Genomic DNA, 27586 nt, shown 5'->3' with positions numbered 1-27586 from the left:
ACAGGGGAATGCCAGGGCCAAGAAGTGGGAGTGGATGGGTAGGGGAGTGGGGGGAGGGGTATGGGGGACTTTTGGGATAGCGTTGGAAATGTAAATGAAGAAAATATCTAATAAAAAAAGTTAAAAAAAAAAAGAAATAGTCCAGATTTTCCCCACTGCTTGGGGAAAAAAAAAGAAAAAAAAAAGAATGGGTCATAAGGCAAGTTCTGGATAGCTGAAGTAGGCAATCAGAGAGAATGGTCTGATGAATTCTTCCTCATAGAACTTCAGCGGCTCTAAGGACACAGTTATATATAGCTAGTTATAGATATCTAGACTCTCCATTCATCTCTGCAGTAGATTCTCCAACTTCTCCAGAGAATGATAGGTACTTCCAAATGATGATTATATTTATTTATGTCTTGATTCTTTGTGGTTTTTAATTTCATTGTAACATCACAAGGTGCTTTTGAGTTAGTAGCTAACTGGCCCAGCGACCAGTGTTTCTCTGCCATCTACTTGGTAGTGAGAGCCAGTGGATACTCCACCCAGGGTCACACTAACACATGTGTTCATTCTTCATACTTATTACTGAATTGCTTAGGAGGAAGCCGGATTTGTTTCAACAGTAGATCATCTAATATTTTGGGTTCAGCTTTTTTTCATTAGATATTTTCTTTATATACATTTCAAATGCTATCCCGAAAGTTCTCTATACCCTCCCTCCGACCTGCTCCCCTACCCACCCACTCCTGCTTCTTGGCCCTGGTGTTCCCCTGTACTGAGGCATATAAAGTTTGCAAGACCAAAGGGCTTCTCTTCCCAATGATGGCCGACTAGGCCATCTTCTGCTACATATGCAGCTAGAGACATGAGTTCTGGGGGGTACTAATTAGTTCATATTGTTGTTCCACCTATAGGGTTGCAGACCCCTTCAGCTCCTTGGATGCTTTCTCTAGCTTCTCCATTGGGGGCCCTGTGTTCCATTCTATAGATGACTGTGAGCATCCACTTCTGTATTTGCCAGGCACTTGCATAGCCTCATACGAGACAGCTATAACAGGGACCCTTCAGCAAAATCTTTCTGGCATATGCAATAGTGTCTGGGTTTGGTGGCTGATTATGGGATGGATCCCCAGGTGGGGTAGTCTCTGGATAGTCCATCCTTTCGTCTTAGCTCCAAACTTTGTCTCTGTAACCATTTTCATGGGTATTTTGTTCCGTATTCTAAGGAGGAATGAAGTATCCACCCATTGGTTTTCCCTCTTCTTGATTTTCTTGTGTTTTGCAAATTGTATCTTGGGTGTTCTATGTTTCTGTGCTAATATCCACTTATCAGTGAGAGCATATCTAATGACTTCTTTTGTGGTTGGGTTACCTCACTAAGGATGATATCCTTCGGATACATCCATTTGTCCAAGAATTTCATAAATCCAGAACCCAGACATTCCTCAACAGAAGAATGGATACAGAAAATGTGGTACATTTACACAATGGAGTACTACTCAGTTATTAAAAACAATGGATTTATGAAATTCTTGGGTTCAGCTTTTTAGAATCTTAAATTCATTACCTCTAACTAGAACCCTGCTAACCCTCCTGATGTAAAATGTCAAGTAAATTGCAAATGAAAAACTCTTGAGAAAAAATTTTTAGAGATGTATAGCAAGACACAACGTTAATTAGCAGCAGATATGGTTACCTGTGAAAAGGAATATATAATCATGAATTCTACTAAAACTAAAGGTACAGTTTACTTTGGATTATAGTCTTGGTGGAACCATTGTCTTTAATTTTCGAATAAAGCACTTTGGAGTGTGATCTCATCAATGTAGTCCCTGTTCTACAGCCGTCATCCATATGTTCTGGCCCTGTCTCCCGACATTGCAGGTTTTTCCGTGAGACGATCAGTACCTTTCTTACATCATCGTTTTCAAGATCTTCAAGAGGCCTGGCTTTGCTTTCTCCCTTTCTCATTTCTCATGTGACTCAGTTGTTTATTAGGAAAGTATTTTGATTTGGATTATGGTCTCCCTTAAGGATGAGAGTGTAGACCACTCAGACTATATCCTGCCTACAAAGCTACAGGGAAATTTCTCAGATTTTTTTTTTTAACATTTTACTTTATACCTGGTAAAAGGTAATAATTCTTTTCAAAAATAGAACTATAAACTTAATTATCCCATTTATCTATGCTTATTACCCAAATTGCCTTTTGAGTTCAGGCTAAACGTTTATTGTACACTCTTTTTCCAGGTGGGCACAAACCTACATAGACATATTATAGCCTATACATGTCGATTGTAATGCTTAAGAAATCGCAAAGAACCACAGTGATTTCTTCAGTGTAAAGGCTTATTACAATCAGAATATAAACAAGATTTAAAAAAAAAAACCCTCAGGATGCCTAGAGTTTACATAAGTGTAAGTCACATCAGTAAGCAAGTAGAAGTCTCTCAGGAGATGTTGAAGATGACCAACAATTTCATTCCTTGATTGCTCAAACGTAGAATCTTTGCGTAAGGCATTGCCATGGGGTCATATTACCCATACTAACTAACCTCAAACTCTTGGGCCTGAGGGCTCCTTCTGCTCCAGATTCTCAAATAGCTGAGACAAGCATGTAGTACTGTTCTTGCTTTGGAACATGTTGCATGTGTGTGGATATGGTATGCATGCATTGGTGTATTTTAATATCATCATTGTGTTCTTACTTTGCATAACTTGGTGGAATTTGTTTTGATTCCTACTTTGTGCTTAGCAGCTGTGTTTTTTAGATGGGGTTCTCTTCCTAGAGAAAAATGTGAGACAGCCTAGAAACCTTTATGTGAAGGTTGCATCTCAAACTGGGTTGGGGGCTGACGCTTTTGCTGTTGTGTTTGTCATGTTGAGAAGGTCTTTGATGTTCTAGAACGGGTTTCACAAGTCAGAGTGGACTGACTTAACTTCTCTAGCATACAGCAGATTAACACTCTAGGTGATATGTGGCTTATGTCAAACACTAATCCCACTGTGAGGGCCTGCCCTCATAACCTCATCTTAGCCTGAAACCTCCCAAGGGTCCCATCTCCCATTACCATCACAGCAGGTGTTAGGAAGGTAATATTGACTCCATCTCCCCACTCCTGGGAGGAGTGTAAAGATGGAAAATAAAACTTACTTGTTTTAAAACTTGACTTGTTTTAAGGATGCAGTCCATTGTGAAATATAGTCATGGTGTTATACAGTTGTTTTTCAAACTCTTTTCTTACAGACTAAAATCATAACTAATTGACTTTCTGTTTTGCTTTCTGATAAATTGTACTTTCTGTAGCTATGAATTTATTTACCTCTAGATGCTTCATGTAAATAGAGTCACAGTATTTTGCTTACTATGGTGCTCTGGAACCTATTCATTATTATAGCATGTGTTGGAACTCCACAATGTTGAGTATCAGTTCTGTGTACATGTGGGTTGTTTTTGTCCCTCAGCAGTTATTTCCAGTGCTGCCAGTGATGTGGGGTGGCATCAGCTGCTTAGCCATGCTATGTTAATGTCGTTTAAGTAGAAGATTTCATAGTCTAAATCACTTTATACAATTCAGATAGTTTTCTGGACCTTTATTGTTCAAAGGGGTTTAACATAATTTTCCCCATAATTTTTCTAAACCTCAAATTTCTTAGCTGTCTTTATTGTCATTCATTCATCCTTAAGACCTGGTTAGCTCTTTCGTTCTCTTTTTTCTTTTCTTTTTCTTTTTTTTTTTTAAATCAAATACCCTTAGTATTATTTGTCCCTTTACCATCCCTTTTTTTTATTTAATTTAATTTTAGTCACTCACTTTACACACCACTTACTGCACCCTTCCCAGTCAGTCTTTCCCACAATCCTTCCCCCATCCCACCTCCCCTTCACCTCTAGAGGATGAGGTCCCCCCCACCCCCACCCCGACACTTCAAGTCTCTTGAGGGCTAGGTGCTTCCTCTCCCACTAAGGCCAGACAGGACAGCCAAGCTAGTAGAACATATCCCATGTATAGGCAACTGCTTTTGGGATACCCCCACTCCAGTTGTTCAGGATCCACATGAAGACCAAGTCGTATATCTGCTACATTATACTCTTTGGCTGGTGTGAGAGCCCCAAGGTCTAGTTTAGTTAACTCTGTTGGTCTTCCTGTGGAGTTCCTATCCCCTCAGGTGCCAAAATCCTTCCTTCTATTCTTCCATAAGAGTCCCCAAGCTCCATCCACTGTTTGGCTATGGGTGTCTGCATCTGTCTGAGTCAGCTGCTAGGTGGAGCCTCTCAGAAGACAACATGCTCCCATCTGCAAGCTAAACAGTGTATCATTAATAGTTAGGCCAGTTATTGGTTGACTGTTCCCTCAGTCACTGCTCCCTCTCCTGTACCTGCATTTCTTGTAGACAGGATAAATTTAGGGTTGAAAGTTTTGTGGATGAATTGCTGTCTCTATCTCTCCACTGGGGTTACTGTCTGGATATATGGGGTGGCCTCCTCAGGTTCCATATCACCAATGTAATGAGTCACAGCTAAAGTCACCCCGATTGATTCTTGGGTGCCTCCCTGATTCCAGGTCTCTGTCTTGACCTGGAGATACCCCCCATCTCTTTACTCCTGTCAGTTGCAGATTTCTATTCATTTTCATGGCCATCGAGCCATCTCTCCTGTCCTTCTTCACACCTGATCCTGAGCCCTCCCATCCCCCAATTCTCCTTCCCTCTCAGTTCCCTTTCTCCATCTGCCTCTTATAACTGATTTATTCCCTCTTCTAAGTAAGATCCAAGCTTCCTTGCTTGGGCCTTCCTTCTTGGTTAGCTTCTTAGCCTTCCTTTCTTATAAGTGTAGGTAGCATCCCACAGAATGGCCAGTGTGCATGCGGGGTTGGGAGGAACTACTTTTACATGGAAGTGATTCAAGATCTCAACATCTGCCAGCTTAGCACATAAATGTAAAAGGTAGACATCCAATTATCTCTTCCAAGTTTTAAAGGGGGCTGAGATTTTGGTTAAAGTGACTTGTCTGTCTTTGTTTTATTCAGTGAGTAGCTTTTGAGGCCATTTGCCACAAGTAAAAATTTTTTCAAACATTTTCAGCCTCAGGGAATGAAGTAATTGCTAGAGAAACCAGGAAATAAAATGGAAATTAACAAATGTAGCACAGATTGGCTGATGTCACAGGGCTGTGACTTCCGAGAGGCAGATAGGCATCCCACTCTAAAAATGGTTATCAAGCACAGAGCTCACATTCACAGATGAAAAATGTCACACTTCTGCTGTTAGTAAATGTAGCACATTTTTGAGGATTAATTAGTTTTAAACTGATATCTAAATTAAGCACACTCTGCCAGGGGCCAGCTCCGGCAGTCCTTTCTTGTTCTTGGTTCTTCTTAAGGCAGCGGAGGGGGAATAGCATTGGCAGGGGTAAGACTTGGTTGTAGGAGATACTTAGGGTTGATGTATAATAATAAAATGTCTGCCTGCCTTAAGTGTAAGACACTTTGCTGAGGTAGCTGACCTGCTTGTCTGAGTTCTTCTGAGGCAGAAGCTGTTTAGCACCTCATCATAAAATAACAGGGTTAAGTTACAAGATTTACTGCTGCTGCTCCTTTCTCTGGTGAATCAGCCAGAAACCTCTGGATAAACTGGTTAGCTGTTTGTGAACCAGAGAGGAAAGAGCAGAAAAGAATTAAGAGGCTGTGTGCAGGCAAATATGTACAGACACATATACTTTCAAACATTCATACACCCACACTCTGGCCAGACCCAACCGCCTTTCACAACTCCACAAGTATTCATGCACGCTTACACATACATCTACACAAAACCATATACAAACAGACATACTTTTGGATGGATGGATGGGTGAGTGGATGAATGGATGGGGCAAAGTTCCCCAAGTCAAACCATTAAACCAACAACTTTATTTCTTGTCTCTGATCTTTTTATACCTACTTAGACAAAAAGTTATTTAGAAAATTACCTTAGAGATAAAGTGTTGCATAAAATGGGAGTTACAGAAGGATTCAAAATAGTGGTTGATCATAATATATTCATTAAAAGTTCAAAGCAACAGTTTTTACATGGCCCTGCCTTAGCATATGTACACCTGTGACTTTATCCTTAGACCTAAATGTATTTCCTTGAATACAAAATTGTCCTAAATCTATTTCTCTTTTTAGTATAATTATGAAAGCTCATTGTATTTTTTTTTAAATAACAGGTATCCATATTTGGAATGTATTATGTAAATAATTTCTTTTTTTAAGGTTTATTTATTTATTTTATGTATATGAGTACACTGTAGCTGTACTGATGGTTGTGAGCCATCATGTGGTTGCTGGGAATTTAAATTCCGGACCTCTGCTCACTCCCACCTAAAGATTTATTTATTATTATATCTAAGTACATTGTAGCTGTCTTCAGCCATACCAGAATAGGGTGTCAGATCTCATTATGGATAGTTGTGAGCCAACACTGGTTGCTGGGATTTGAACTTAGGACCTTTGGAAGAGCAGTCAGTGCTCTTAACCGCTGAGCCATCTCTCCAGCCCCTCATTGTATTTCTTATTATGTGGCCTTTACTTACTGTTCTGAGGAGTGGACACATTCTATTCTTGATTCTAACTTTATTACATCTTTCTAGCAACAAAGACCATCTCTAAAAACTTTCTACCTAAAATTACTTGAATCAAATCAGGAATTCTATAGAATTATTATCTATTTGTCTACATAGCATCACTACAAAAAGAGTACATCTTCATTGTTCTGCAGAGATCTGCTCAAAAAGGTGGCCTTATACCTAGTGATAGTTATATATTTAATAATAACAGGAAAAACATATTAATAGCAGAAATCTTAACTAAAATGAATTTCTCCTGGGCCTTGCCTATCGGAGCAACTCCGTCGTGGATTTTATTTTATTTATTTTTTTTTTTTTTTTTTTTTTTTTTGGTTTTTCGAGACAGGGTTTCTCTGTGTAGCCCAGCTGTCCTGGAACTCACTCTGTAGACCAGGCTGGCCTCGAACTCAGAGATCCGCCTGCCTCTGCCTCCCAAGTGCTGGGATTAAAGGCATGCGCCACCACGCCCGGCTCCGTCGTGGATTTTAATTCAAGGTGGACTCAAGACAATCACCTGCTAGCTATTAGCTTCACCTATGATGGCTCCTGACAACAATCCATTCCTGTCCCTCCACTGCCTTGCTTAGGACTTTGTGTCCCTTTTACCAGACTATTCATTATGCTAGCATCCCACCCTTCTCTGTTCTTTTCCTGTTCAGTCCCTCTACCAAGTCCTTCATAATTATCCCTCAGAACTCCATGTTAAATTGATTCTAGACTTAATGAGTTTATGTTCCTTCTTCACTCTTTTTCTTCCATATACAGAATAATGAAAACAAAGCCAGGTAAAGTGGTTTGTGTCTGAAGTCCTAGCACATTAGAGAAGCTAAAGCCAGAAGATCCTGAGTTTGAGTTTAAAGCTCACATGGTTACATAGTAAAGGTCAAGGTGGTGCTGCAACAGGGGTGGAGTTGGATGGGTTGGGTGATATTCTTAACTGTCAACTTTACCACATCTAGAATTAACTAAAACTCAAGTGTCTGGGTACACCTGAGAATATTTTTTAACTAAATTATTTAAAGTGGAAAGAACTACTTCTAGTCTGGATATTTTGAGGTGGGAGATCCACCTTTGTTCTGGGCCACACTTTCTTGTGGTAGCCTGTATAAAAGACAGAGATGAAGAAAGTTCTTTGCTCTTTGTCTGCCTGTTCTCATTCTGGTTGGCAAGTCTATTTCTTCACTGGCATTAGAGCCTACTTGTTTAGTATTCTGGTGTATACTAAAGAGCAGTTGAGACATCCAGGCTTGTGGACTGAATAACTACTGGATTCTTGGACTTTCCTTTGGTAGACAGCTATCGTTGGACTAAAAGGACCAAAGCTTGTAAGCCACTTTAATAAACCATACACACACACACACACACACATTATATTAGTTCAGTTCCTCTAGAGAACCCTGACTAATACAGATTTGTAAATAGATGGATAAATGACAGGTAGGATAGGAAGACAGACAGACAGAGATAGACAGATAAGAAATCAAAACAAAATAATCAAGTGCATAGGAGGCTTCTGGTTCAACCATTTCCCAGTGTCATCCTCTCCTGCCCTCCATGGTATGTATACCTTTCCAGCTAATAATATGCAGGTGAATTAAAGGGTCTAGTTCAAAAGCTACTTAATCTCATTTCTCTGATTATCTTTTTCATCTAGATAGCCAAATATATGCTACCTTATTTCCACTGTAGCTTTAATCATAGAGACTTTCTTGTATGCTGCCCTGAATTAGATTATAGCCATTATAGCCTGTCAAGTGCAAACTCTTTAGGTATGGTATCCATGCTTGCTGTGATGTGTGCGCCTCTTAGGACTTAGCATAGAGGGTCCTGTTCACTGCAGCTGCAGCAGCATAGAAGGTGCTTATTGAACAATTTTCTTTAAGATACTTATTCTGGTTCATTTTGTTTGAACTTGGTGTTTGTGGTACCCTCTCCTATCTCTCCATATTCTTTCACAGAAGTTCCTCTAGGTGTTCAAGGGACAATTACATCCCCATTGTATTAACAAGTGTTATCCTGCTTCTTGAATCTCAGTTAGTGAATTTTTCCCTTTATCTTGGTAGCCTTGTTTGTAAGCTGAACACAAGGACCACCATCCTGGCAGCAACTAACCCCAAAGGCCAGTACGACCCCCAGGAGTCTGTGTCTGTGAACATTGCCCTCGGGAGCCCACTCTTAAGTCGATTTGACCTCGTCCTGGTTTTGCTCGACACTAGGAATGAAGACTGGGATCGTATCATTTCTTCCTTTATCTTAGAAAATAAAGGTAAGTGAAGACAAATGAGTCACTCACCATGACAAGGAAAGATTAGGCCTAAGCAAAGGACATGTCCCTTGAGTTAAATACTCAAGATGTCTGTGTTGACAGGTAATAGATGCTTAAACAGAAGGCAGCTGAGAAGCCAGGTATGGGCTACAGAGTCATAGCATAAGGAGAAGTGACTTTCTCCACCTCCACCATGAGGATATAATTGACATATGTGTGCAAATATCTGTGTGTATACATGTGTAAACATACACATATATGTATATATAACATGCATACATATCTTTTTTGATAGTAGTGTTATTACTACTTTTGCACACAGAGAAAACTGGACTGAATTATGAAGTGGAAATCCATAAATGTTATTTTTTTAAAGTTAGACCTATTCAAGTCCTTATTATTATAATTATTCAGAATCATTCTGCATAATGTTCACTCTGGGTGTGGGGAGCTTCTTTTTATTATTTTATATCGTAAGATAGCTTATTCTGGAATTTCATGCTACAAGGAGAATAGGTCTAGATTTTAGTGCACATGAAATCTTATCTTTTAAAAATGTGTGTAGGAGCTTTTGTAGTGGTGTACACCTTTACATAGTGAGTATCAGAGCATCTAGGGATATTTATGTAGAGAGACTGTCTCAAAAAAAAACATAGATAGATAGATAGATAGATAGATAGATAGATAGATAGATAGATAGATATTAAATCTTATATAGGAATGTTCTAAAATTCCCAAATTATGATATTTTCCAATTCCTTTTAGTTTACTGATCCCATGTCTGCTGTACACAGGTTATCCAAGCAAATCGGAGAATCTGTGGAGCATGGAGAAGATGAAAACCTACTTCTGCCTCATTCGGAATCTCCACCCCACACTGTCTGAAGTGAGCAATCAAGTCCTCCTTCGATACTACCAAATGCAAAGGCAGAGTGATTCCCGGAATGCAGCCCGGACAACCATCCGCCTGTTAGAAAGCTTGATCCGATTAGCAGAAGGTTCATTTCATTTTACAAATGATATTTTTATTGAGCGCCTTGTTTATACAAGGCATTTACCATGCATTCAAAGATGATAAGAGTAATCCCCGCTCTAAGGTTATCATAGTCACTTGAAAAGTAAAGGCTTAGAGGTATCAGGAGATGGGCTGGCTGGCTCAGCTGATAAAAGACCTTACCTCCAATCTAGAGACCTGAGCTCGATCCCTTGGTCTCAAACTTGTCAACGTAACTCCTGGGGATCTGATGCCCTCCTGGCCTCAGCGGGCACCTTCATACTTGCAGTGTACATGTATATGAGAACATACATGTACATTTTAAAGATAATAAACATCTTTAAAACTTTATAAATGAAAAATAAGGGCTCCTTAGCCCTCAGACCACCATGCTTCTGAGGATAAATAATGATTATGGAGTTAGTCTTTGTGCCATGTCTGGACCTCCCACAATGTAAGCTATTGATCATTTAGAAAGTCTTCTTTATGGTGCTGGCTCTCAGGAGCAGCAGGTATTTATTGCTGGGCATGAGGTCAGCCTTAACCATGTTTTATACCCAGTAATACCATGTTTTATACCCAGTTTTCTCTTAGAGAGAAAACAGATTTTTTTTTCTTTTTTTCTTTTTTTAGTGGTTGTCCATTGGAAATAGCTTCTGTGTTAAGGATGGGAGCTTGAGTCCATGTCATCTCTCATATAGGCCCTATACATGCTATCACAGTATCTATGAGGTCATATGTGTGTCAGTCCTGTTGTGTATAGGAGACACCATTTTCTTGGTGTCTTCCGTCCCCACCTGCTCTTTATAATCTTTATTCCTCCTCTTCCCCATATTTATTCCCCATAGTTCTATGAGCCCTCAAGGGAAGAGTTTGATGAACACATCCCATTTAGGACTAGGTGTTTCAGGGTCTCTCATTCTCTACCTATGGTCTAGTTGTCGTCTCTGTATTTGTTCCCATCTACTTCAGTGGAAGCTTTTCTGATGGTGGATGAACAAGTAAGTAATCTATGAGGCAGAATGTCGTTAGGAGTTCTTATATTTTAAATATAAATTCCTATATATTAAATCCTGCTATATTTGATTCAGAACAATAGCATTCAGTTTTCCCTTAAGTCCATGGCCTTTCTAGTCACCTGAGCAGTGTCAGACATGAGTTCTTTCTTATGGAATAAACCTTAAATCCAATCAGATACTGGTCGGTTGCTCCCACAACTTTTGTACCACTATTGCACCCATATATTATGCAGTCTGGTCACTATTGTAGATTGAAGGGTTTGTAGATGTGTCTGTCTTTCTCCTCTGGGTAGTATGCAGAGTACTTCCAGTACCACCAATGCTAGTCAGTTGGTGTGAAGGCTCTAACTAGGCACAAGTTAGACTTCCTCCTGTTCAATGAATATCTAGGTGGCGTCTTCAGTAATAGAACCTTTCAGTCAATTTTGTAGAGAGTAACCAACACCATTGAAGATAGCCTGAGCTGCTTGGAGGTTCCACGGGGCGCCTTTGGCCAACAACTTAATTAGATGTAACCCGTTTCTGGCACTGAAGGTTTCACTTGATGGTGAGAAAAGTCTAGTTGGGACTTTGTCTCCCTGTTTTTTTGGTGATTCCACTTAGATTTCTTTCATATACATATACATATATATATGTAAGAAGCTTCTATTGTAATAAGTTTTCATATGACTACTCAAATGGTCCTTAGTTGTAGCTGTCCCTTCCTGTATTCCATATTCTCTCCTCCCAGTCCAAACCCCTGCCCTGGCCATCCATTACTATGTATCCTATTTCTTGTTCCTTGGGAGATCATTCCCTTGCTCTATAGTTAAACTCTGTGGTTATACCAAGTGTAGTATACATATTGAAGGCTTAAAGGCCAGCATCTACATATAAGACAATATACCATATTTGTCTTTATGGGTCTGGGTTTACTCTCAGGATGGTTGTTTTCCCGTGAGTTTCATGATTCCTTTTTTTAACAGAGGACTAATGTTACATTGTATAAATATACCACATTTTCATTATTTGTTGATCTGTTGATAGGCATCTAAGCTACTTTCTGGCTCTTATGACTAGCCAGCAATGAAGAGCAGCTATGAACACAGATGAGCAAGTGTCCAAGTGTTCCTCAGACTTTGTGTTTCATCTTTTGACTACTCTCTGTTTAGTTCTGTACCAAATTTTTTTTTAGTAATTTACTTAATTTTATGTCCATTGGTGTGAGGGTGTTAGATCTCCTGGAGCTGGCATTAAGGAAAATTGAAACTGCCATATGGGTGCTGGGAATGGAACCTGGGTCCTCTGGAAGGGCAGCTGGTGCTCTTAACCGCTGAGCCATCTCCAGTCCCTCCTCCCCCCTCTTTTTTTAAAAATTTTTTTGGTTTTTGGGTTTTGTTTTGTTTTTTTTTTTTAAGTGTTTTATTGGTTGGTTGGTTGCTTGCTTGCCTGCTTGCTTGCTTGGTTTTTTGAGACAGGGTTTCTCTGTGTAGCCTTGGCAGTCATGGAACTCACTCTGTTTACCAGGCTGGCCTCAAACTCACAGATCCACCTGCCTCTGCCTTCTGAGTGCTGAGATAAAAGGCATGTGCCACCACACCTGACTTCTGCACTCCATTCTTCAATTGGTTATTTTCTTCATGTCTAGTTTTTTTTTTATTTTAAATATTATCCCTCTATTGGATGTGTAATTGGTACAGTTCATTTCCTTTCTGTGTCCTGCTACTTTATCCAAATGCTGGTGTTCTTCGTCATGCAGAAGCTCTTTGGTTTCATGAGGTCTCAATTATTGGATGTTAGATCTTAGTGCCTGTGCTATTGAAGTCACCCACCATCACTGTGCAAGGATCTATTGATTTTAGCTGTAGTAGTGTTTCTTTTATAAAATTGGTTACCCTTATCTTTGGCACATAAATATTTAGATTTCCAATATTCTCTTGATGGATTTTTTTTTTTCTTTGATGAGTGTGTAGTATCCTTTTCTCTCTATTCTCATTACTTTACATTTGAAGTCTGTTTTGTCAGATAATAAAATGGTGGTACTAGCTTGCTTCTTGGGTCCATTTGCTTGGGATGTCTTTTTCATCATTTTACCCTGAGGTGATCTGTCCTTGACGGTAAGGTGTGTTTCTTGGGTATGGCAGAAAGATGGATCCTGTTTTCTAAGCGAGTCTGTTAGCCTGTCTTTTTGTTGGGAAATTGAGATCATGAATGTTGAGAGAGAGAAATCAATGAGTAGCATTTATTTATTGATAAGTTATTCTGTTGTGGTGGTGATAGTCTTTCCTCCTCTTTTGATTTGCTGGGCTGAAATTATATATTCCTTGTGTTTTCTTGGGTATGATTAACCTCTTTAGGGTGAACTTTTTCTTCTAGCACCTTCTACTTATCTTGTTTGTAGACTTGGTCTTTTCATAGTGTTCCAGATTTCCTGGAGGTTTTGTACCTGGAATTTTTTTTTTTAACTTAACATTTTCTTTGACTAAGATATCTGTTCTTTCTACCTTGTCCTCAACACCCAAGATTCTCTCTTCCATATCCTGTACTCCGATGATGAGGCTTTTTTGTTTGACTTTCTAAATCTTTCATTTCCAGTTTTATCTCAGATTGAGGTTTTGTTTTGTTTTTAAGTAAGTATATTTCTTTGTTAAATTTTACTTTCATGTCATGATTTTTTTTTTCATTATATCATTCCACTGCTTGTGTTTTCACAGACTTCATTAAGGGATTGTTTATATCCTCTTTTTTTTTTAAATTTATTAATTTATCTATTTATTTTATGTATATGTGTATACTTTAGCTGTACAGATGGTTGTTAATCATCATGTGGTTGCTGGGATTTGAACTCAGGACCTTTGGAAGAGCTCTTAACTGCTGAGCCATCTCTCCAGCCCTGTTCATATCCTCTTCTTTTTTAATTGGGTATTTATTTCATTTACATTTCCAATGCTATCCCAAAAGTCCCCCACACGCTCCCCCACCCACTCCCCCACCCACCCACTCCCCCACCCACCCACTCCCCCACCCACCCACTCCCCCACCCACCCACTCCCCCACCCACCCACTCCCCCACCCACCCACTCCCACTTCTTGGCCCTGGCGTTCCCCTGTACTGAGGCATATAACGTTTGCACAACCAATTGAACATATTCATAATAGCAATTTTGAAGGCCTTGTCTTGTCCTTCAACTTTATTACATTTCTCATGACCTATTGTCATAACATCACTGGATACAGTGGAAGCATATTGTCTTGGTTGTTATTAATTACGTTTTTTGCTGATATCTCAGCATCTGAGGTCTGGTCTTATCTTTGTTGGGTGGGTTATCCTTGTTTCCTATTGGCCTCTCTGACTCTTAGAGAAGAGTGTTGCTGTAGGTTGACTAAGAGAGAATGCTTCTGCAAGTCACTGAGTCACAGAGAGTAATAGGGGTGGGCTAGAAGAAAAGGTTAAGACTGACTTCAGGAAAGACCTAAGGGAAACCTGCTCATACTTAGAATTGGGGGGCCACAGGGAGCCAGAGATGTGGTAGAAAGAAGAAATGCTACTAGTATATTGTAGTAAGGTAAAGAATTACCTGGGGAAACAGGTTGAAAAGGCTATGAGGATCCCAGGATCTGAATCTAGAGTTGGAGTCTTCAATGAATGGAGATGGGGGTCTGAACCTGGAGTTGGGATGTCCATGAAGGGAGTTGAGGTAGCAGGAGGTGTATCTGTAAGCAGGTTGTTACTGGCTGGGGGTGAGAATGGAGAAATAGTAATAGAGGACAGGAAGGATAGTGTGATTCACCTATTCAAGTTCCTGCTGGTGTGGCCACGGGTCTCCAGGGTATAAAGCGTGTCTAGGTATTGGAGGCTGACTGGAAAGAATGGATATAGGCTAGGAAGATGAGTCTGAGGCTATCTCCAGGGAGGAGGAAAGCTGGGTCCACTCCAAAGTTTGGTGGAGTTCCCCAGGACTGGAGATGGGGTGGAAGGACAGGTCTCTGTAAGCAGTCTTCTAGGGGTGAGACTGTAATGGAGGACTGGGAAAGAGGGTGAAAATTGCCTACCAGAATCACAGCTGGGTATGACTACTGGGCTCCCAGGTAGAGAGTGTTGCAAGCTCTAATAGGTAACTGACACCAAGGGGTGGGGTGAGGGAGGAGAGCTGAATCTACAGGGTCAGTGGAGTCCAGGGAATGGAACTGCAGTAGGAGGGAGGTCAGGCTCAAGCCAACTGCTACAGGACTGGGGATAAGACTAGAAAACTTGTAATGGGGGACAGAAAGGAGAGTAAAACCCACCTCCCTGATTCCCAGTGTCTCATGCCTGTTCTTATAACGCAATCAGCACAGTGTACCCCATCCCCTCCAACAGGCTTCAGGCTTGCACATACACCGGCAACTAATACCCACCCTTTATAGTATTCATATTTTACCCATGTTCAAATTAACAACAGTCACATGAATTGAATGTTACATAGAGTGAAATCATGTAAACGTAATAAAAATTCCAGAAAACAAATGAACCTCATTATTCTGGCAAGAAGTATCTAAAATTCTTGCTTGCTAGATTGGTGCTTCAAACAGCTCATAAGTCATAGATAAAAGAGATGCCAGAGGTGAGAAATGAGGTTTAATTTTGTGTATTTATATGAGAGTAAAAAACAGAAGATAAGTTTCTGAATATTAAATGGATGTTTTTACAGTGCCTTTTCTGCTAGAGTCTAGAATGTTCGAATATAAATGCACACCGTTGCCTGGACTGTGAAGGCTCAGGCCTCTTATGGAGAAGCTACTCTGAAGGTAGCTGCCTGTTCCAGTAAAGTTAGCTGATGATTCACTTAGCTTCTCCATAAAATGCAAGTTTAGAGAGCAGAGAAATCAAAGGATCACATCTATCATCCCGGGTGATCCTAACAGTGTCTTGCTATCGTAGCTCACGCTCGCCTGATGTTCCGCAATACCGTGACTCTGGAAGATGCTATTACAGTTGTGTCTGTGATGGAATCTTCAATGCAGGTGAGGATACTGTGTTCACCCTAATTACAAGATCTTTATAAAATGACACTTTATTATCATACTAAGAGTTGTAAAAATGATCAAATTAGCTTCCTGGAAAGATTCAAAAGCGATTGTTTAAAAGAAGGGGAACTGTTGGGGGCAGAGACCTTCACTCTGCCATTGCCATTGCCTGTAAATCGGGAAGAAGCCGCTCTCAATATTTTCCTTTCTCAGCAAGCCTAAGGGAGTTCATGCTCTCAGGAGTGACAGGTAGCCACTTCCCGGCACAGTGGTCGCCCACTGCCTTGTAGGAGAAGGGAGGGCTATGGAAATTTGAAAAGGCTCTGTGACGGTGATACCCAGGATGAGGGCATGGAGGGTCTGTCACACCTGGGACCAGTGTGCTTCCTGGTGTGTTCTTACTCTTGTGCAAGTTTACCTGTGACTGTCCCTGGTGCTTTCTTGCCCCACAGGGAGGTGCTCTGCTAGGAGGTGTGAATGCTCTTCACACTTCCTTCCCTGAAAACCCCCGTGCACAGTACCGGAGGCAGTGTGAACTCATTCTGGAAAAGCTGGAACTCCAGAGCCTCTTGCAGGAAGAACTTCGAAGACTGGAAAGGTAAGGAGGGAAAGGAAGGCACATGGAGGAAGGCATCTCACTGGCAGCCAGTGAAACAAAGCATAAACTTAGAAGGAAACTGTAGGCATCCCATCAGCCACTGACAGCCACTGGGGTTGTTGATTGCATTAAGACAGACCCTGAGAATACTTTTCTTGGCATCTCTCCACTCCGTTGATGGGCAGTGGAAAGATGGCTTTACTCACCAGTCACCGGTGTCAGGCTGCACTAAACTGGCACAGTGTGAAATTAATCTCCCTCCCCTTTGGCTCCAGCTACTTTAAGACGGGAGGAGTATGGTAGGCATGGGTGATCCACTCACTTTTCAGCTGGGCTCGGGGAGAGGCTGTTCATTTTGACTAGCTCCTGCTACCAGAATTGATACACTGATAAATTCAAGAAAAGAAGAACACAAGACTCAGAATTCATCATCTCATATTTAAAAATGGCTCTCCTAGACTGAATGGAATGGGAGAAGTGTACCTAGGACTGTCCAAAAAGCAAACCTGAATCCTGCCTTAAATAGTCTTTCCTGTTGTTACGCCTTTATCATGCAACCATGTTATAGTGTTGATCCTCAAAGCAACAGAAACAAGTGCTTCACACTAAGGGTCAATTGCCTTCAAGATCCAACTGAAAGCTAATCTCATCGAGTCATAAGAACTCAGCTAGCCTATATATTTTTGCCTTTTAGGAAAATGTTCCCTAATAGATCTCATGGCAAAACCACTCAAATTTTCCCCATACTTTCTTCCAGAGAATACTTTGGTAGTAACTACCTCAAATCAGAGGGCAGAGATATCACTTGGTTTTAGGATCGTGTAGTACAGCTGCAGAAATTTCATCTAGGAATTTAATTCCTGAGCAAGAACGAGACTGAAATAAAAGGATCAAACCATTCTACTCCTGAACTTCCTCAGCCTCGAGGCCTCCTTACATAGCTTTAGCCAGTGTAGTGTCCTGACGTTTATCTGATGTTGAAGTGTCTACTTCATGGCAGGGATTTTGAAAGTCACTTGCTTTTCTGTTTGGTTGCAAGCCAAATTAGAAACAAGGAACATGAGCTTATTAGTCTGTTGATATTTCAAAACCTGTTGTGATACAGTTATTATCTACTTTTATAATTTTTAATTAATTTTATGAGTATAATATATACTCTTTGTGCATTTTGAAAACTAGAAATAATGAATTAATAAGAAAACAAAAATAAAATGTAATCTTCTTTCCCAGTGCTATATACTAACTTCTTAATATAATTAAATTTATATTTTTAATTCTTTTTTCTGTTGCTGCACATGAATTTTAGAGTAATTTCCTCACCTGCTTTTGTGTGCAATTTCCTTTCCAATTTAGCACATGAAAGCAGGGCCATGTATCTCACTCCACTGAGCCTACATTTCTCAGTTAAGGACCTTCTAAAGGACTTGCTTTGGGAACTATACTTCTGTGAGAATATGGTTCTTTTGGTATGTGCAGAGCTTTTCCTATGCCCAGTATTGAGAGAAGGTTTCATGAGTAGACCCTTCATTTTCAGCTGGTTAGCAGGTGCCAATTCTGTGTCAGACTGCTGAACTGCTGCTCAGAGTCCCTGAGGAAACATGATGGGGCTTTGCAAGAAAGAGTGAACAGTGCCAGAGGGTCTGCTGTGGTGATGAAGGTGGACAGGCACTGGCAGCAGCCATGTCGGGTGGCATAGACTCTTTACTTCTATGGAAAGCAAGTCTCATGCACACTAAAGTTCAGTGCCTGCTTTGGTAAAACTGTAGAATCCTTTCCCTGATCTAAAAACTGCCCAGTGAGCCCTCTGAGCAGTCACTAGGAGTACCAGCGTCTGTGCAAGGCCGGCACGTATGTCTTGTATTTAAACATGGCACGGGAAATGTTATGGGTGAGCATTTACACTGATCTTCAAACAGTCAAGTCAAGTGAATGACTGAAAAGGTAGACCAGCCTCCAGTTTCAGTTTCTTTGTTTTACTGCAGTTTCAGGTTGAAAGAAGAGGCATACCAACGCACTAAGTTCAAAGGAATTTCTTGTGTTTTAGAAGATTATACTTCTATTTACTTGAAATTATGTTGTTCTTAAACCTTCCAGGCGGTGTCTCCTGGAAATGAAAGACTGGTGCCCATTTCTTTCCTTTCAGTATGTTTTCTTTATCTCTCTCCGACCAGGTTACAGAATGAGAGTGTACACCAATGCCAGTCACATTCACTAGAGGAAGAGGTGGCTCCAGGTTCCTGCAGAAATGATCCCAGGGACAAGCCAAGGCTCAGGACTTCAACACAGCAGGAACAGAGCTGTAGCTGGAGTCCCACAGAGAGATCTGGTGCAGACTCCCCGCCTGGTCCAGAGCTTAATAGACCAACAAGTTGTAACAACTCAGCTGAGAACAGAGATGACAGAGGTGACAGTTTAGACTGGTTGGACCCCACATCAAGTCCTGAGATTGCACCAGAAAGCACTATTGTGTCTCCCAATCTGAAAACAACTGAGAAAAATGTGGATTTGAAAATCTCCAACAATCAATCTCAGGGCAAGGAGAAGCATGGGCCACAGCAAAGAAGCAAATTATTAGAAGCTGGACATCTTCCATCATCAGGAGCCATGAGTGCCCCCTTACGGTCTCACGGTGTTAAGAGTACAAAGGCGAGTCAGGCAGTGGTTGTATCTGAAGCAGGACGGGGTGATGAACAAGACTCTGTGCCCCAAAGACTCCCCAAGCTGCTGAAGGAGGGGTCACAGAGTGTGTGCAGAAGCACAACCAGAGTGCGACCACTGCCACCCACTGTCCCTCTGTCCCTGTCCATCCCTTCACCTGGGTCAGGAAAAAGAACAGGAACACCCAAAAGAAAGAGACAGAAATCTGCTCAGGTGGAAGAGCCTGAACCTGAAGGTATGGAGACGCCAACAGTAAAGCTGGCCAAATTCACATTTAAACAGAAGACAAAACTGACCCACTCCCCCGAAGGCCAAGGCCCCATGCCTCCCAGTGCTAGTAAAATAGCAGTTGACAGTTCTAAAATTCCCCAACAAAGAACAAGAAGAGAAGCAGCTGTGCCTGTGGTAGAGCCAGGAAAGTCGACATCGACCTCAGGAGACAGATGCTCTGACCAGCTGCACGGAAAGACAAAGGAGCTCTCAAGGCAGCCACCAGAGAGTAATCGACCAAGAGAGGAGAGGGAACAGGACCCCAAAAGAAGGGTTATTCAGCCCGAACCGGAGCTTGGGAACCAGGCTGGGCATTCGCATCTAGCTTGTGAGAAAGACAGAAAGGAAGGGGTTTCCTGGGGTAATAAAAGCAGCAAGGTTCATGCTGGCACGATAGCCAGACTGGCAAGCTTCTCCTTCACTTCCCCACCAGAATCCAAATCAGAATCCCTCCCTCCTGAAAGGAAGGACAGCAGGGACAGGAGCCACAGCCCTCCTGCGACCACAGCTCCGGTGCTCGGCCAGCAAAGGCAGTCTTTCCAGCTGCAGCAGCCCACAGAGAGAGCGAATCTTTCCACCCTCTCGCTCTTCACTCTGTCGGAACTAGATGAGGAAGCATTAGATTTTGACTGGGATGAAGAGATGAGGAAAAAGCCATGATTAGGAAAAGCTTTCTGGTCAGAGTTGTCTTCCCCACCCAACCAAGTGCCTTCAAAGTGTGCAAGTGCTTACAGGTGTGCACACAGTGTGACCCAACCAAGTGCCTTCAAAGTGTACAAGTGCTTACAGATGTGCACACAGTGTGACCCAACCAAGTGCCTTCAAAGTATACAAGTGCTTACATGTGTGCACACAGTGTGACCCAACCAAGAGCCTTCAAAGTGTGCAAGTGGTTACAGGTGTGCACACAGTGTGTGAGAGTACGTGGCCCTGCCTAAGCCCAACCCCCTTGTCAGGTTTATCTTCACTAAAAGCTGAATAATTAATTACGGTTGGTGTGATATCAATACTTTGGATGGATGAATGAATTAATGCTTCATTTCACAAAAGATGACTTACCATCCAGGACGTTCTAGTTTTTCACTTGCTTTTTGTTTTTGGGGTTTTGGTGTTTGGTTTTGGTTGATTGGTTTGTTGATTGGTTGGTTCATTTTTGTTGTATTGGTTTTGTTTTGGGGTTTGGTTTGGTTTTTACTAGAGGAGTTCTATTTTGAGCTTCTTCTCTCACATATCCAGACTAAATGGCAGGATGGTGGCACTCAGAAATCTAACAAGGCAGCTAAGTGCTTTCTGTTTGCTTTGCATTTCCTGCCCTATACGTACTGAATGCGGTATTTCTTAACATTTGAAATGACTTGCCTAAATCATGTGGTTTTTCTCATGCTCTCACGCATCATATTAAAAGGGGCTGGTGGTTTTCTGTCTTCAAGACGCATGCTTTCATTGGACAGCATCCCCAGGGAAGCCACACCGTAGCTTACAGAAGCACTGGCCCTTGGATTTGTTCCCCTTGTGCCAGCACACACGCCTTGCCTTTCATTTTTTTGCTCTCAGAGCTTACCTTCAGTACAACTTAAATCATGTGGTTAGAAGAGAAGCGAGCTCCGGAAGGCCAGCTGTAGCCCATCTGCAATGGCATCGGTATGGAAATGTGATCCCTGATAGCTTCTCATCTGTTTGTCTTTTTATAAAACCAAGAAAAGTTGGGTTGGGATATGGCTCAGAAGAAGAATGTATATGTAGCGTGTATGACATTACTTATTACATAAGTAATAATAAAATAAAACAAAGAAGTTTCCATGTCTGGTGGGCATAGATGACTAAACTCTGTTTTTCTGTGTGCTTCTAAAATCCCTGTGTTTGGATCCCAGCAGTGGTAGGAAGGTAGGGTTGTATCCTTACAGACATGCTTCAGAGTATGCATTTCTAAAGTCACTGATTCTTTTATTGACAAGAGGACTTTGGGGCATGAAACATGTTAAAAAACATGTGTGCTCAGTTAATCTCTACTTTGTGATATTCATACAGAAAAAAAAAAACTTAAAAACCCAATTTTTTTAGCATTTAAAAATGAATTCCCAAATTGACTGACTTTCTGAAACATGGTAAACTGTTAGAACATATTTAATACTTAAGAGCTCACAAAACATTTATACAAGCAGTAATTTTTAAATGTATTTCATATTCACTTATACCTGCTCAAAGACATTAACACTATAGTTTATATAATGTATTTCTGCGATTGTTTAAGAACGTTCAAGGATAGAATGATCCTGAATATATTCCTAATGTTACAGCATTATTTCTTTCTGGGGTTCTAGTAGACTTCCTAGAACTAAGATGGGGGAAAAAAAGGGTTGTCTTTCTTCCCCTTGGGGGAGGGAGTATACACATGAGAGTTCATGAATACACTCACCAGTCTTGAGCATGTGCAACAGGCTGATGCCTATGTCTAGCTCAAATTGTTCCACCTAGTTTTTTCAGGCAAGGTCTCTCACTGAACCTGAAGGCTGTCTTTTTAGCTACTGACTCGCCTAAGAGCATCCCGGATCCACCCTTCCCCCCAAGGCCGGTGTTACAGACCAGCCACCTTTCTTGGCTTTTACATGGGTGCTGGTGATGCACACTCAAGTCCTCATGCGAGCACAGTGAGCACTTTGCCCATTGCGCCATTTCTCCAGCCTCATCTATAAGTATGCACAGCACGCTTGCTCTTTTGGGGAGGGAGGGAATGTTGAGGCAGGATCTCATTGTATAGTCCTGACTAACCTGGAATTCACTGATACAATCATCTTGCTTTGTATCCTAGTTATTACTATTACCATGATGAAGCACCATGACCAAAAGCAAGTAGAGAAAGAAAAGGGTTTGTTGGGCTTATATTTCTACATCACAGTCCATCACAAACAAGCACAGCAGCCTGGGCCAATGGTAGAGACTCTGGCCAGCCCCCTACATCCTGATCTCCTAGTGGGCTTAAGGTTCTAGGCACCATAACTCTCCAACTTTGTAATGCAGGGAATTTTGGAGACCTTAGATTTCTAAATGCACTTGAATCATCTTTGCCTAGGAACCATTTAAGCTGCTTGATGACAGCAAGCCCATTCCAAGCACACAAGCCATTCATTGCTAACAGTGTTGATGTACAGCGAAGGCTACAGAATGCAGAGGGGACTGGCTACTGTACTGCTGGGTTCCCAGCTCCATTTGCTCGTGGATATGTTGATCTTTGTAGCTGTTAGAAATACTTAGATGAGAGCCAAATGGGTGGGAATGCAAGGAGGGTGTTAAAATATTTTACATTTTTCCAGTGTTTTTTTAACTAACTGTACAGTTGCCAACAAAGGAGGGACTAGATCCACTTTGAAGAGACAAAAACACATAAATTCCAGACCTGCTTTAATCCTTAGAATGATACAGAAGTTGTAGTCCATAATAGTTTTAAACCCGAAATTACAAAGTTGATTTCTAATGATATGGTTTAGCATTGTTAGAAATTATGTTTTAAGGTGGAGAATCTAGCCAAGTGTTATGGCTGTGTTCCTATAATCCTAGCCTTTAGGAGATGGAGGCAGGAGAATGGCAAGCTTTAGGCCAGTCTAAGATATATAATGAATTAAAAGAACCCTGGGCTATGAACAGACATCCTGTCTCAAAACAAAAAACAAGCAAACAAACATGTCATGCTCAAGCTCTAAAACAGTTTTGGGACCTTGTAGCAATTCTGGTATTTTGGTTTCTTTTAAAAACCACAGAAATAATATAAAATATGTTTTTGTTTTAATCTGAGGTATACGGATATGGGGCTGCTTCGACTATCCAAAGCAGCTGATGGTAGTTGCCTTGTGCTCTTGCAGGCCTGATACTTTCCTGGGATTGTGTGATGTCTGAGACTGGGAAATTTTCATATATATATATATATATATATATATATATATATATACTCGGGCCCCAAGAGGGGGGGGTTGGTGGTTGCTGATCTTTTAGGGCAGTTGGCTAAGGTTTGTTAGTCATGCTCAAAGAAGAAACAAAAGAAATTAGATTCAGGGATTTTCCTAATTCCTCTGTCCCCTCTCTTCTTTCTCTCCTATCTAACATTAAGGGGTGAAACCAAGAGAGAATAAAGGATAGGAAAAAGAAGAACCCACCAAGTAGCAAAGACCAGCTATAGGACCTGACATATCTGAGAGTTGCGTTGCCACCTTCAAAGGAACTCAGTGTAAATAGGGAGTCACAGAGCAGGCGAGTCCACGGCCTCATGGAGAGCGAGTCTCACTCATCTGTGGATGGCCACTGTCAGACAGACTGCCCAGCACTTTGTACCTCAGCATCGTTACTTCTTCAGGAAGGCCACAGGAGCCATAAACTTGTGTTCACTGCAGTCACACACACACACACACACACACACATGTACAGCTCTCTCCAAAAGGATCCTTCACCAACAAAACAAAACAAAACAAAGACTTTGGGCCAAAATTGAATTCAAGTGAAATGTTTCTAGCTTTATATTAAATGCTAATTTTCCCAAGTGAAACTTGACTTACTCTATCTGCACCAGTTACCATACTGCCAATACATACGTTTTCAAGGCATATTTACTACATGTTTTGCCTTCACAACAACAAGTACTACTCAATTCCAGGTAATATCCTACTTTATAAATGAGGAAAATGCTCCGGTAGTTAAGTGAGGTTTTTGTTTTATTTTTACACAATAAGCATACTTTATTTACATGAGGATTAAGGTCTGTAACATCCACTTTCTGATGCCTTCCCTGGCTCGCTGCTTAATTCTTCTTTAAAAATAGTGACTACAGGTAAACAGTGAAAACTGGCTGCTGGTAGTTTACTATGTGCTAGTTATTCTCAGCATTTTGAAAGTGTTAACTCATGTAATGATTTTGACAACAGATAACTTAGCTTCTCCTCACATCATGGACCTTTAAGGATTACCTGTCCTCGGATTCTTCTCTCCTGGCCCTTGGTACTTGCATCTCAGGGCTCTTAGTACCACCTTTTACCCAGCAGTCCCTTATGTGAGCATCTAACTCTTACCCACCTTGTCATCAGCATCTCTATTTGGCTCAGTCCTGTTTTCAGTCTAAATGATTTTGGTTTTGGACCCCGGGGAAAAGGGACTGAGGTGATCAACACAGGCCTGGCTTTCAGGTTCTCTCAGAATTCCTCAGTCCCTACCTGGCATATCCTGCCCCTAACCCTGAACTTTCCAGCCTGTTTCCCAGAGGTCCCTCCCTATAATAATCCAGACAATTTGCTCTCCCCTCCTCTCTCCTCTGTGTGTGAGCTCTTTGTCTTCCTCCCTCTGCCCACCCCCCTCTCCCTATCTATGGCAGTTCCCCTGGCCTCAATCCTTGGGACCAGTTAACTTGCCCAACAGCAGCTTCCCAATAGACCTGCCATTAATATAATGTAATCTGGTTTAAATCGGTTCATTTCTCTATCAGTGGAGAAATAACCTATCGCTAAGCACTGGATCAGGTCCAGAATTGTGACATTATTGGGCCAGTTTCTCGGAGCCTCTTCACAGTCCTTTCTTTACTGATATTGATCACAGTCACCCAAAGCCTTGTTAAAATCCTTAATCCCAGATTTTCTATTTATTAAGTCTGCACAGACTTTAGAACTGGCTGGTCTTCCTCGTGATCTCCCAGGTGACAATGGTGCTGCTGGTGGGAGATCACATTTTGGAGAATCACTGGTTATAGACTGAGCAATATATCTCCTGCCACATCTTGCCTCTACAGACTCTAGTTCTCTGAGTCAGTTTCAAGGCCAGCCACTCTCACTTGACTGCTAGCTGAGACAATCTACTCTCACTTTGCATTTGACAGCCCAATCACTTAATTATTCTAGGATCTCACACTCCACCTTGATTAGGGATTGGCTGTCAGCTCATCACAAGGAAGGTGTGTGACTGACCCTGGGCTAGGGCTCAGGAGCTGAGGCCCCAAGTGGTGGAGAACTCAGATTAGGTGCTTACACTGGCAGCTGCTGAAAATAGGTGTGTGCGTAGGAGTGCAAGCTGGGCAGCGATTTCCACAACCAACATTCATCTACCATCCTGTATATGGAGCCAAGACACAAAATTCAAGATAATAACAAAATTGGGTGATAAGGATAAACATTTGTAAAACTCAAAAGTATTTTTAAATGATGAGCAGAATATCAAATTTTAAATAACAGTGATACTTATTTCTCCTTTGCCTCTAGCTCAAATACAGCTTAATACACCCTCACTGATGTGAGAATCTTTGAAGTTATAGGGGTGTCTGCTTTTCTCACAGATGTACCCCATTAGTTAAAAGAGTATCACCCATAATACATATTTAACAAATATTTCTTGGATGAAATATTTAAGGCCTTTGAAAGAGTTATTACCACTGTCAGCACTTGCCATTTTTCTAGTCTCTTTTCTAGCCGTTTCTGGACAATGTTTACCATATATGATAGGCTGTCTCCGTAGGACAGGAGACTCAGAGAAAACACCTGAGCAAACAGGATGCTAGAAACCACACAGAAATTGGGTAGATCCTGCCCCACAGTGTAACTCCGTGTGCATGGCAGCCGATCTGGCGGATTTGCTAGGAGCCTAAGTTCCACTGTAGCAGTTGATCTAGGACAACAATTGGTTCCATTCCATTGTCTATTTTAGACTTTCCTCTCCCTTGGACAGAACTGTTGGCACAGGAAACAAAATAAGTCAGTAATTTATAGTATGGTAGGTGATTTTTAAAATGCACTGGGTAAGTCATGGTATGTTTTACAATTTTCAGTGGTTTAATATAGGCTTCACTGGGAGAGTTTTGGTTTTGTAGTTTATTTTTTTGTGCTGCATACATACATGTGTGTGCAGAGTGAGTCTTCATGACTGATTACTTGGTGATACAGGGAACGGGCAGGGAACATGCACACATGGATAGAACAGCTAATAAAAGGCCCAATGGCTGGACTAGATTCAGACATGAAGAGACCAGAAAGGAAATATGGTACTGTGATGGTTTGTATATGCTCGGCCCAGAGAGTGATAAGAACAGGCTCAGGGGTTCCCAAAGTCCTGGCTATCTAGGTGCTACTAACTGGGGTCGGGGGGAGTTGGAAGCAGAATGGGGTAGAGGGCAGGACTGATGATGGTGACTAGCCCCAGGCAGGGAGCTCCTCGAGCTTGTCTGGAGCACAAAGAGGCCTTCTATGCAGTAGATTTAGGTTGTGGCTCTGTAGGCGCAGGCCTTCTCCATGTTCCCCTTGGTGGTTCTCGATGAAAGAGACAGTCCTTGGTTTCAAACTGTTTATTGGTTGTTTATTGTGGAAAATAGATGCGTACCAACTTCTCAGGGTGGGCCAGAAGTTAAATATCTTTTGTAGGAAAGAATGTCTGGGAAGGGAAGGTTATTGGCTAAACCCTCAAGGCCTCTAGGTACATCATAAGCATGGAGACTCTGTTTTGGGTTATGTGACCGACATGAGTAGTGTGGCACGTGTTCCAGGCCAGGAATCTGCAGGAGCAGGGAGGCGCCTACTGTTTTAAGTGGGTACCTGGGTACTGGGGTCTCAGACCTGCTCTACCTTACCAAGGTTTTTGGCATGGGTACATTGTCTCACAACTCCTTTTCTTTTTATAAAGGAAAGGTGTCATTGGAGTGACTGTCTCTAATGTTATTTGTAGTGAACTGGGTCTGGTTTTTAGTCCCTCTCTACGGCAAGGGCAGCACATGAAATTGGGATTTGGGGAGTCTTATTTTGTAACATCTGGTTGGGCGCTATAGAGTGCAGAACTAATAGAATGAAAAAGTATATATTTGGAGGATTTAATTAGCTGACTTTGAAATGGAACATACAGCTGAATCATACATGAGAAGCTGAGAACCCAAGCAGCTGGTGTTCTCGGTCACTGGAGTAACCCCACAGTGACTAACACCAGAGAGGCTGGAAAACCCAGTCCAAGCAGCTGGGGACCTCAGCAGTGCAAATCTGGTACTGAAAACTGGGGAGGGGAGGTTGTTCCTGGCATGCTGCTGGTCCATAGTCAATAGTGGAAGCCTGGAAACATGGTCATGAATCAGCCTAGGAATCAGTAGCAATGAGAAGAATTAACTCAGTGGCAAGAGAGAAGGCCAAACATGCAAATGGTAAGAAACACTCTTGTGGCACCTCCTTATCTGGGCTGCCTCCAGAAGTGTCGC

At 41.6% G+C, this 27586-nt stretch overlaps 1 protein-coding gene across 2 annotated transcripts in view; it reads left to right on the top strand.

Moving 5' to 3' along the window:
* Mcm9 (minichromosome maintenance 9 homologous recombination repair factor) overlaps window positions 1-21216 on the top strand; it is an 88754-nt gene extending 67538 nt beyond the window's left edge. For both annotated transcript variants that reach the window (XM_021174345.3, XM_029482491.2), the window contains exons 9-13: window positions 8659-8861; window positions 9656-9859; window positions 15775-15857; window positions 16313-16458; window positions 18630-21216. In XM_021174345.3, coding sequence (XP_021030004.1) covers window positions 8659-8861; window positions 9656-9859; window positions 15775-15857; window positions 16313-16458; window positions 18630-20046 — 2053 coding nt within the window. In that variant the 3' untranslated portion in view covers window positions 20047-21216. The remainder of the gene's footprint in view (window positions 1-8658; window positions 8862-9655; window positions 9860-15774; window positions 15858-16312; window positions 16459-18629) is intronic.
* Window positions 21217-27586: the final 6370 nt, after the last annotated feature.

This window comes from Mus caroli, unplaced genomic scaffold, assembly GCF_978045245.1.
Source record: "Mus caroli unplaced genomic scaffold, Mus_caroli_1 scaffold_9, whole genome shotgun sequence".
Classification (NCBI taxonomy): Eukaryota; Metazoa; Chordata; class Mammalia; order Rodentia; family Muridae; genus Mus; species Mus caroli.
The sequence above is the reverse complement of the archived record's forward strand: the minus strand, read 5'-3'. Positions and strand labels throughout refer to the sequence as shown.